At 37.1% G+C, this 12,716-nt stretch overlaps 1 protein-coding gene and 1 long non-coding RNA gene across 2 annotated transcripts in view; both read left to right on the top strand.

Moving 5' to 3' along the window:
• Positions 1–12,716, top strand: part of LOC143366295 (uncharacterized) — a 128,289-nt gene that overhangs the window by 93,733 nt on the left and 21,840 nt on the right. The gene's annotated exons all lie outside the window — the stretch shown is intronic.
• LOC143366450 (uncharacterized) lies at positions 5,214–9,967 on the top strand. The gene is made up of 3 exons (XM_076807546.1): positions 5,214–5,827; positions 7,414–7,580; positions 9,316–9,967. Exons 1-3 carry the CDS (start codon positions 5,761–5,763, stop codon positions 9,583–9,585), a joined length of 504 nt encoding a protein of 167 aa, XP_076663661.1. The 5' UTR covers positions 5,214–5,760; the 3' UTR covers positions 9,586–9,967.

Here is a 12,716-nt window from a genome sequence, read left to right as displayed (position 1 = left end):
TAAAAAATTGATAAGAGAAAAATTAAGTGAACGTAATATATTTTAAATTATCCATCATTAAGAGGGAATAATTTTTCCTCATTTTTCAGCGCAAATTGCATTCCAATATCTTTTATAGTTCAAAAGTTATACGAAAAAGGCCCCAAATTCTTCAACCCGGGCCGGAAAATTTCAAATAGCTCTTAGCAACTTTAATTTGAAAGAGACCATCCTAAAATTTTCGAAGCTCGGGCATCACTGCTGTCCAGCGGTCGCTGGCAACCCTCCGAATGCCGGGCCGGTGAATGGTCATAGTGGAATGCGTCCGTGAGGCGGTGTTGCCGCTTCGTCTGTTCGCGCGCGCGTAGGTTGCAGTTTTAACGGACGACCCTGTATAATTCGTAGTTAGTGAAGCAAGTGGTGTGACAGCTCTGCGGTGGCATCAGTTTTACGATTTGTTTCTTTTGAAATGTAAATGTCGTTTTTATTACAACGACGAATATGTACATAAAATTGCATTTTCCCATTGAAGATTATATTGCCAATCTCGTGATGCTTAGCTACTTCTAATACAAATTTAAAAGTTTTATAATATATTATTAATTTTAATTGTTTATCTAATACTGTTAGGTGTATGACTAAATATCTCATTTATAAATAGTCGCAACCTCTCCCAAATTCGGTAGCACTATGCGGAATATCTCCGAAGGTATATAAAATATGTAGGTATTCCACGCGTAACTGAACTCCATATGAATCGATTTACGACGGTTTCTCGAACATACTGTTATGTTCTTCTCGAGTTATTCATTGCCGAAGTTGGATACGTGTGTAGAGAATTGATTTTCTCTCAGCTTATCGTACTGCACCAGTGTCTGCAAAAGGTCCCACGGTTTTCAAAGAATTACATCGCTTTCTTCAATACGTTCATCTCATTTTTAGATTGCAGTTTTGAAAGCAAGCTTGATTAGAACTATGATTTTCAATCAGCTAAAATTAACTAATTGTACCTAGTTCATTTCGTGGGTGCGATACAAACATTGTATAATATATCTGCGTGAGAACCAATTTTTTAACAGTAATAAATCAGGTAAATTCTATGGATGGGGTGTGGCATTTGATACACAATTAATTAATTTTCGGTGCTGATATAATGAAAGATATCGCCTCGCTCAATAACGAATGCTCTTCGTTAAATTAAATAATTTCAATGTCCTGACAGAACAGAGTGATAACAATTCATACATGAAAGTGTAATCTTAAAATAAGATTGCAGTATACCATATTTATGTGATACCACGAATTAGCAGTGTGAATTATGAGATTGGAACGAACTTGACGATCTAGTATTTTAATTTTGGAAGTAAAAATTCTATTGCTTCATCTGCTCTTATGACATAACGTAAAAATGTTGAAATGTGTAATTTCCTTGGTCAATACCAGCATTTGAAAACTTTCAGCTATTCTCAGTTTCGATTTACGATCTGCATTATTTACGTTGATTAAGTAATTTGCACAGCCACTTATACCTATGTAGCCATTTTTCCAGCAGACACTGTACATAACGCTCTTGAGATTCTTTAATCTTTAACCCTTAGTATCATAATGTAACACCTGTGTTACACGAATTGAAAAAATCATGCGCGCCATTTGGGGGCTTTTTCATGAACTTTAATGCGTTACTTTACTATTAGCATATGTAACAAGTGCCCTTAGGGCAGAAATACATCTGTAGAAATTCTACTGTGATACACTGTCTCATATTGTTGATTACAACTCTTAATTTCGCCAGGACCACTGAAAATACCAGGTAAATGCCAATTTTTCTCTCCATTATGTGTGAATAAATTTGATGTCGAACATAATAATGTGTGTAACACTAGTGTAACATTCTGCAAAACCGAGCATTGCTTTAACGTTATAATACGTAGGTACCTTTATGCAGGGTTTAACATGGGTGTTGTATCCAAACTTTTTTCATTTGTATAAAAAGTTGTTACACTAGGAATTGTTTGAATATTTTTACGATGAAATAAAAAATCATGATATTAAGGGTTAACAATCATAGATTTAAATCCTCTGACGGATTCTATATGGCAGTGTTCAAATTGAGGATGGAATTCTGCGTGCAATTCATCTTACTCAAATATCATTGAATACTGATGTAAATAATTACATTCGTGCAAATTTTAGGAAATAATAATATTGAAAGTGTTGGACATAATTCTCAATTTCGGGACCTCGATCGGAATGATCAATACAAGATCTCTTTCAAAGGATCAACATATCTTGAAATACTTAAAATGTATACGAAAATATACAAAGAAAAAGTGTAGCAATATTAAATGGATGTAAAGAAAGTACAGGGTACTCCCTTTTAAATTAGCCCGCGCACTCACGGCGCGTTGGCTGAGGGGGTTAGAAAGACTAAGGAGTAAACACCAGTGCAAGGACAAAGCTCCACGAAATAAAAGGACAACAGGAAATAGAAATTGTAATTGGGGAATAATTGACATTTAATGTCGTTTCCCTTTTACAGGTAAGCGTTGTAAATAGTTGTAAATAGTTGTAAATAGGAACATAAACAATAAAATAAAAAAAAACTCTTTTACAGAGAGAGAAACTCAGTTTTGTGATTATTCCGGCCCAATAACATTATATGGATACCGTGATATTACTGTTATGCTGAATAAAACTAAACATTTATTTACGGTCACTTGTAAATTCGTGCGGGTTGTATTTCCAGTGTACCTAGCACGGAACAATAGTAGTTGGGCTTAAAGTTTACATCTGCCTCGAGAAGTAGACTGAAATCGTGAAACGTGTCCATGGAGACTATTTCGATTAAGTGCAGGCGGAACTTTAACGCTCCCTGTGTAAAACAATCGCGCTGGATAATTCAGTCATTGGTTTTCTTCGGTGTGAAATGTGTGAGCAAGCCGGCTTTCACACCGCCAGGAGCACGTTTCAGGCGAAACTCTCCTTGTCTACGTCGTTAAGTTCCTTTGTAGTATACCTCCTGAGGACACCAATTCATTTTCTACAACTGACAAGAACGGCGGGATAGACATATCCCGCAAACGCTTCCCCCGCGTGTTCCCACCATTTTGCGAATCATTCTAGATGAATTTCGGGGTGGAAGATTCGTTTGTGTAACAAATGATACATTTACTGTTTAATTTATTTACACCGTCTCCGTGAGCAGTGTTTTAATGAGTGTCTGGGTTAGGTCTGTGTTAGTTCATTATGAAATGGGAGCAAATCACGTATTTTCTACTGCGATACATTTTATTTTTTTTATAGATTTCTCAAGCAATTTTCGTAATGCTGAGTTTACACCAGACGAGTGTTCGCCCAGTCTGAACGCATATTCTATAGTACTCGGCCGAGTAATCCGGCGGGGAAGATTTTCACTCGGCCGAGTAGCAGACCGAGTCACTCGTCAGGTGTAAGCCTAACTTAATTATGAGTACACGTTCGAGCGAACGAATACCTGTCCTGGGCAACTAGGGACAATGTCATCTCGACATTACGAGACCCGTTCGAAATGTGTGTTAGATTTGGAAACCCTTAATGTGTGCTTTTGGTAGTTATTTGAACTTCTGAAGCTGGGTTTACACCTGACGAGTGACTCGGTCTGCTACTCGGCCGAGTGAAAATCTTCCCCGCCGGATTACTCGGCCCAGTACTAGAATATGCGTTCAGACTGGGCTCGGCCCAGTGGGCTCACTCGGCCGAGCGCTGGTCAAGTAGGATTTTTTATCCCATGCTTAGTTTTCTTTTAATCGACGAAAATCAGGCAGGATTTATGATAAAAATTGATACTTTTACTTTAAACATCAGCCATTTTTTCGCAAATCAATATTTCGAAAAATCCTTCGTTCAAATACTAGATAATATAATATAATAAGTAAATTCTTTTCAATTTTTTATCTTAGATGACCGACTTTCGAGCAGCAGTGGTCACCGCAGAAGCCTTTTTTTAGAGAACCTTCGAGTGATGGACAATAACTTAGTTATTGATGAATATTTTTAAATAAAAAAATTACGATGCACGGTACTATACGCAATCCTTAAAAGGAAAAAAGATTTTTTGAGAAATGTGTTATAGCTTTTGAGTAAAAAATTTCCAAAGACCACCCTTTTTTCGGCCTCCTGACTGAGCATGACCCCTTAAGTGAGGTTTTTTCCTAACCCAGGCCTAACTCTAACCCAAACAAAAGCCGAGCGCCAAAAAGTTTAGAGGAAAATGTTGTTCAGAATGATGACCTGGGCAACGTATGTCAAGGTCGTTGAAATCGGAGAATCCTCCCCTGAAGTAAACGTTTACCGAAAAGAGAATAAAACAGTAAATATATTGTTATGTATTAATTGGTAACCGAATACTTTTATCACGTTATACGAAGAAGAAATAAATGGTTTCACTTCAAAGCCAATGCAGCTGCATTTTGCAAGTGTATCGTCGCATTTTTTTAATAAAATGAGTTGCAGCTCAGATCCTAAAATCACTCTGTACAATGTATAATACATACATCCGATATTTACAAAGCTGTACGAGTAAATGGGGATCTGATAATGTACATACAACGTTCATAAGTATATGCAGATAGTTTGATTGGTCTGTCAGCGGACTTTCAGTGGGCGAGTTATTTTCAGCCTGAACATAACTTCGAGGTCAGTATAATCTCCCGAGGAAGCATTTACCATTAGTCCAATCCAGAATTCATTAAATGATCCGGAAACTAAGAAATTCTAAAAATCTGTCTACTATAATAAAACATATTTCACGAAGATGTGTTTAATTAAAAAATAAGCAGCTATCAAATACCAACGTATCCTAATTATAAATTCTAACAATTTACGAAAGTAATGAAGTTCCTCACGTATCCTTCAGAATGTAGTGCCCCCAAAAATGTATGGTCGAACAAGAAATGTGTTATTAAGAGCGTGTTAGTTTTATACTATACCGCTGCTTTATAAAGCAGATCACGCGTACTTGTGTTATCCTCGGAACAAGATAGACAGTACCTTCGACTTACGAGACAGTTTACCCGCAAACAAGTTATTCCACGAATCGCGGCAAAGGTCATACAAGAGCCTAACGCAACTCATTGTCAGATGAAAAGTACGACCAACTCAAAGCTAACTCACAATCAGCTTCGCCGTGTAAACGTTCAGAAGCAATAAAGCTTGCATTCATAAAGGGCACGTAAGTATACGGTCGTCGGCGTGGATTCAAAAGCTCCAAGTCCTTCCGCGCCCTCATTACTTGCCAGGCATCGCTACTAAAGAACAGCGAATGCCTGGGCTGCGGTGTGACTCGGGTAGCGGCCGGTTGCCGACCGGTAGCGTCGATCGTTCCTCGATCGATCACCGTTGTCAATAGCGGTTCCGAGGGCCAGGCAGAAATTGCCAATCGGCGCAAGTCGGATTTAGCTCGTCGGGAATCATCGATTCCGCGACCAAACTTTCTGTTTCCTGAAAGTGACGCGGATGCGCAGAGACTTTGACGTCAAACGTTCTCGGTTAAGGGACAGGACCTTTCGACTGACATGGATATTGATTTCCCTCGGTTTCGAGGTTTCTAGAGCAGCGGGCGCCGTAGCGCAGACGCCACCGCTCTCAACATGGCGGTCCATCATCACACCGGGGTCCTTCCGTGTCGTGTGCCAACGTGCCTGCCTGGCCTGCTGCAGGAACCTACGAGGATGCGGTCAATGGTCGTGGAACAGGAGCAGAGCGTCTAATTGTTGGACTTGATGCGTTGACTCGGGGGCTAACATGGTCGTCGGTGCAGAGGCCACTGTCACGTGTTTCGTGATCCTCGCGTCGATGGCACTCGCCAATGGTAAGCTCGGACTTCGCGTTCGTTAAAACACTTGTTCCGGTGATTTCTTCTGCTGGCAATTTAGGAGGACCATGCTCGGTTTTGTGATCTGTAAGTAGGGTGCAACACTTTTGTCATGGAGTATAATTGTCGTCATTCTTTTTTTTTATATTAGTCAGCCATAGGTGTTGTTTTCTTAAGGCAACACTTCGGTGTGCCTGAGACACCAACAACCTGTTCAAGACTCAGATTTCGTCTAGGTGTAATGGCATTGCAGAGTACATTTAAAGGCAATCACACCTGTTGACAGTTTGTTTTATAGATGTTACGTTCGTGTTACGAATCGATCACTTTATGAACCGGGGATCTTATTAGTCTTTATTTGGATACTTCTGGTTTGACTTGGATGTCTCTAAATATACCTGAAAGTAAAACTAGATGAAATTGTAAAGTGACTTTAGACCGCAGAAATAGATTTTTAAATGTTTGTTTTGCAATACATGCTGTTTAAATAAGTGGATAAATGTAGTAGAATGTATACCATATTTAATCAAATTTATAGCATTATTTGTCAGGTTTAAGAATTTTTTTCAAATTTTATTTTCTGGAGAAAGATATCGTTTTGTAGAGTGGTGTATTAATTACCCAAGAAAATACCTTCTCTAAAAGTTTTTAGTCGTAAACCCGTGAATTGTATGTATGTATGACTGACTTGTACATTTGCTGTAGAGGATATTTGAGGATTATTTTAAAATTAAGCTTTCTGAAATTCTGTTGTACTTTTTCGCGTATAACTCTCAAAGTATAACAGACAGAAAAAAATGTTTCAAACAAAAGTTTAATGGTACAATAAGCGCTACAAACTTCCATTAACAAAATTTTGAAAAGAGTTAAAAAATATATATATATATATAACTGACGAAAAAAACTCTTTTCAAAATTTTGTTAACGGAAGTTTGTAGCGCTTATTGCACCATTAAACTTTTGTTTGAAACATTTTTTACTGTCTGTTGTACTTTGAGAGTTATACGCGAAAAAGTGGAAGTACCAATTCGGCTTTGAGGTTAGTTTTCACCCCCTTAAAGGGCGATAGGGGCCGAATGAAGCACACCGTTGTTCTTGTTTTGAGTCACTCTAAAAACCCACAAAGTTGCATTTCCAATCGGTGAGTCCGGGTTCGCGGTATTCCCTTGCAAGTAAATCGCCGTTGTGTGCATAAATTTTAAATCAAACCTGGCGTGCTTACCTATATGAAAATCGAATTAGACACGATGTCCCAAAAATATGGCAAACCGAACGTAAAGACTACACATTGCCTGCGTCATATCCATAAATTTTTTTTATTTAAATACGTTAATTTATAAGAAAATAATTTAACCCTACGTTTGCAGTACATCTTTAAGAATTTATGAGTCATTTAGAAAAAAGTTTTCACACATCCAATTGCACGGTATGAAAGATTTATAATGCCAATTGGAATGTACTACTCAACCACCGTATTGGATCTCTAAAATGTTAAGAAGAGATTGCGCTTTGTACTAAATCTTGCTGTGTCTTTTATAAATCAGTAAATGAGTGCCCATCGTTTGATTTCATGCGGTCATCAGGACAAATATTATCAAAGGAACATCGGACAATCGCAGCTTCGAAACGAGTAAACGATTTATGGTGTTATCAATGCGACACGATGGAAGATGGAGACAGATGCTCCAATCTCACCGGAAATTACAGCGTTTTCAAGCACAAGTGCACTGGCGACAAACGGACCTGCATGGTAATAACAAGTGATAACAACGATTCGAACGCTTCTCGATTACATGCGACACGCGCAGATTTCAACGAACGTTTCGTACAAATGTTTTAGAACGGCTTCCTCGCTTTTGTTTTAAGCGAAACATACTTGCCGGCTCGCGCAAAATTATGAAAGCTGCTTTCATAAATTACTGCTATTGAAGCTCTTCTATCTGAACATTTCATAAAACCAAAATAGGCTAGCTTTGACCTGATCAAGCACCTTGATTCTCAAATTAAAGCTCGATATCGTATTCACGTATAAAAATATTCATGAATAAATTAGTCACTAATGAAACCATTTTGTAACTTCACAGTATCCCTGGATTAAACGGCTGCACGCAATGATTATAATGAAACAAAATCCCATTCGTTCTATCTTCGTGGAAAAAGTTCTGCCACATTCAAATCATCAGAATTTCATGCATTTCTAGATAGACTAACATTCATTAGTGTTATACAACACATTCCTACGCTTTTCATGGTTGACAAGGGAAGATGCCGAACCTGAAAATTCAAAAAATTCTGAAACTGTGAACTTGTAGGGGATTTCCTCCTGGTTTCAACGCAATTTTTGTTTGCTGCCCAAATTCACGCGAAGGAGGTGAAATTAACCCCCGAAAATTCGGCTATTTTCCGATTTTGTGTTATAACTCGCGAAATGTAAGATAGAAAAAAAGTTTCGAAACAAATGTTACTTCTTTTAATTAGATCTAGCATTTGCTAAACAAATTATTTTACAGTTCACAAGTGGTAACAGAAAATCTGAAAATAGCCGAATTTTTAGGGGTTAATTACACCTCCTTAGAGTGAATTTGGGCAGCAAACAAAAATTGCGATGTAACCAGGGGGAAATTCCCTACATTTTCACGAAGTTTCACAATTTTTTGAATTTCCAGGTTCGGGATGTTCCCTTGTGAGATAATTTTAGTCCTGTTTTCCATGGCTAGGATTAAAGGGGGAATCCTATTTTATGGGCTAAAAAAGTAGCAAAATTTAGGATTTTTTTTAAGAAACTAGCATTCTAATACATCTGAAATTTGGACTATGTTTTTATGCATCCTTGAAGAAGTTGCAGCTTTTTTTTATTCATTTTTAATAATAAAGATAAGAGTTATGCATCACGCCGCGCAAAACTCGTCGTCCGCTGGTGTGCATGATACTTATCTGCCAGGTAATCTGAAAAGGAAAAATGAAACAGCGTTTTAGTTTGTATATATGTAGCTTCAATTCGATGAACCCGAATACCTATACATCTTTTGATACATAAGAAAATTGGCACAAAATTGGATTCGCAAAAATTAAAGGTTCAAACCTTTCAGTTTGAAAACTCTCCACACTGCTTAATAAATTTTGTTGTTTTTCGCTGGTGTGTCAATTTCAAACTGTATGTATAAAATAAAACGCCGTTTCATTTTACTGTTTTAGATTACCTGGTAGATAAATATCATGCACATCAACGGCCGGCGAATTTTGCGCGGCGTGATGGTCGACCATGCATAACTACTAAATTTATGGTTAAAAATTAATAAAAAAAAAACTGCAGCTTCCTCAAAGATGCATCAAAACATGGTCCAAATTTCATATGAATCGAAACGCTGGTTTTTTAAAAAAAAAAATCCCACATTTTGCTATGTTTTTAGTCGAAAGAATAGGATTCTCCCCTTAAAGAGCAGACTCAAATAAGGATCTTCTCATATGTAATTCTCTGCTCGCAGGTAAAACGATTCTCTTATACCACCAGCACCGAAAATTCAACGTCTAGCCCTCAAACTTGGTCCATGGAGAGGAATTGCACCAGCAAGTGCGAGCCTGGTTGCATAGTCATTGGCGAACGTACGAAATTGTACGCCTGCACTGCTTGCTGCGAGGAATCGTTCTGCAACATTGGTACAGCTGCTGCCAATAACCTGATGATGAGGGGGATTGATCTGTTTCTAGCTTTAACGTTACAAATTGTATTGACTATTATCATGTACCCATCGTGACACTGCGAATAAGATGGTATCTGACCGTTCTTGTAAATAATTCCGACTACCCTTTCATTTCAAACTGTCATCCGCTGCACTCAATTGTGACAAACGAAATGAATAAACATGCGTTTTGCGTTTGTACGATTTGTGATAATTTGCGTTGAAGGAGCAGTGTTGAAACTGGAAGTGTTTTGCGCTTCATTGCAATGACTCTTTGGAAAATAAAGTCGACAATCTGAAAACGATCTACACAAGTGTACTTATCTATTATACTTGACTGTTACGCGATAGATGTACAACTGCATATTTTATTGCACTTGAACTATGATACCGCGTATATTATCGATAAGCTGCTGTGTAAGGAAATAAAAATTCATGTGCACGTTGTTCGAAGTAACCATGCTCGACAAATTACTATAGTAGAACTTCGATTATCCAAACGTCCGCTTAACAGCAGCTTCGATCGTACTTTCTACTTTGCAAGTTCGTGAAGGTAGTCCTATATAAATCATATGCCAACTAACGGATCGAAAATTAGGAAAGCGGGAATAAAAATTTATTAAAATGATTAGATTCTGATAAATACGCGCTTTGGTATCGAAGCGTAATCATTCGATTATCCAAAGTTCGGATAACAGAGGTTCTACTGTAATTAATTGATTATACTGATTATTTCATCAGGATTATGAGGTGCGTGACACTTTAGGGCGAGAAAATGTTGGCCAACAAAATTTTTTGGGAAAAATGGTGCAGGTAAGGGACAGGGCAGGTGTTTATAGCTTATGCGAGTAAAACAATCGTCAGAAGTGACGTATACCTACAATGAAAAATGAAAATTGAAATTCTTTCAAATGAACATGTCGTTTCTACCAATGCTGACACGACAGAAACCTGTTTGGTCCAAAGGCTGACACACTGGTGCTCTTTAAGCTGACACTCACGTGGCAGATTAATTTGCAGGGATGATAATATTACTACTGCGAAGTGGTGCCAATATAATAATGAAGCGGTAAATATTCAGGAATCCCAATCAGACTGCGTATTACCATATCATTGGGACATTCCATGCGAACTCGGACAGATTTCGGAGTAAGTTTTCGTAGATTGCTGAAATTTGAATATGTTGTGGTCTTTAGTGATATTTAAACGTACCTCAAAGGATTTTTCAAAATTTTGAAAAATGTCGACTTTACAGCTGTTTGAAGTTAAGCGCTACCTTTTTTCAATACATTATAGCTATGGAAGTAGTAAACGGATGGAGATGAGCTTTACGATGCTTATAGAGAAGACTTAAGATTTATATTTATTATATTTATTTACCACCTAAATAGTATTAGATATATTTTATATTAAATATTATTTATCACCTAACTTCAGATTAAATTTACAGAATAATAAGAATTTAAAAAAATAATAATCTAAAGAAGAGAATTGATATTTATCGTCGTTCTACAATGTTTAACAGTAGGTACTTGCTCCACTATCTCTATAGAGACCGAAAATTTCAGTCATAATACGAAAATTGTGACCGATGCAGAGAGATTAATTGTGTTACACCCTATATACGTGGGATCAGGTATTCAAATTGTGTGGGACTGTATCGTATTAATTCTAACTACACATACAGCTGCGATCAATTAACGTAGTTACACAACTTAAATGGAGGCATTCAGTTTAAAGTCGGCCATTCTGTCGACCAACATCCTGGAAATCTGCATGTTATCGTATTCGTAGAAGCCAAGAAAGCTTTTATTGAATGCCAATCAGACTTCTTCGTATTGATGATTCTACACTGCGTCTGGAGAAACCACAATCATTGGAACGTTCGTCGCTTCACGTCGAAATAATAAATAGCAACAGCTTTTCCTTTTTCCAATATTTCAATGTGAATCCAACTGAATATTTACAGGGCCAACTGAACAGAAATATCACTAAGTATTTTGCTTAAACATTTTAGTTTTACGTAGCATTATCGGAAAGCTGGGTCTAAAATAAATAAAGCTACGACCATTAATTTTTTCTGAAATTGGGTTGAAATGGCTGAAGAATGCAACAGAGAATAGAAAACATCCAGATCGGTATTAAAAATCACTTTGTCAACATACTTTCCCTATTTGTTTGCGAATAATAATTTACTGTACTCCTGTCAACAAACATTTTGCACTAACGTTTACAAAATGTATCAACACCATCTGAATAGATTGTAGGGGAGAGTAGGGGAATTACGAACACTTAAGGGGAAAGTTAAATTGAAACAAAAGTATTGATTCTAATCAGATTTAGGTATTTTATAGATAAATGAACTTTGCTTAATTATCTACAAAGACAACACAAAGAATTAGAGATACTTTAATAAATAAATCATTTTTTGAAAGAAAATCAAAACCTTCTGTCCGCAATTACCCGTAGCTAGTGTGGTAAATGCACGCGGCTGGTTAAGGGGACCTTCTTGTCTAGAGCCCCCCAAAATAAGTGATCTTTAAGAATTAATTACAGGAAAACTACTATATATAATTTAATGGGACTTCTTGCATTGTATTAAGGATGTCTTAATTTATAGACACATATTTTTTGTTTTATAATTAATCATTGCAGACGGCACTGGGGAGTCGTTAAAGTCAAGGCGTCAAAAAATTGATCCAAATCGGTACCTGTATCTCGAAAAGTTATTATCCGATTCGACTGAAACTTTTCTTATTTTGAAGAATATACTTCTGGCTAGGGGGGGCAGAACAAATTACAAAATAACAGTATTTTAGAAAATAACGACATTTGAAGTTTGAAATCACTTTTTCCCTATATTTTTCACACTTTCAACGCCTTTGAAAATTATAAATTTTCAATTTTTTGTTTTTTTCTGGTTTCCCTCCTAGCCAGAAGTATATTCTTCAAAGTAAAAAAAAGTTTCAGTCGAATCCGATAATAACTTTTGGAGATACAGGTCCCACCGTTTTGAGAACACTGTTTCGAGGAAAACGCGTTTAAAGTTTCTGGGCAAAGGCGACTCCATAGGTTGCCGCTCGACGTTTTTAGCTGCCAAATCTACAATTTTGCGAATTTTACTATAAACCAAGCGGCATTTTATCGAGAAAAGATAGTACTTTCGTAAAATCCAATGAAAAATCGATTTTTCGACTGGCTAGTCC

The sequence above is a fragment of the Andrena cerasifolii genome, chromosome 2 (assembly GCF_050908995.1).
Source record: "Andrena cerasifolii isolate SP2316 chromosome 2, iyAndCera1_principal, whole genome shotgun sequence".
Classification (NCBI taxonomy): Eukaryota; Metazoa; Arthropoda; class Insecta; order Hymenoptera; family Andrenidae; genus Andrena; species Andrena cerasifolii.
The sequence above is the reverse complement of the archived record's forward strand: the minus strand, read 5'-3'. Positions and strand labels throughout refer to the sequence as shown.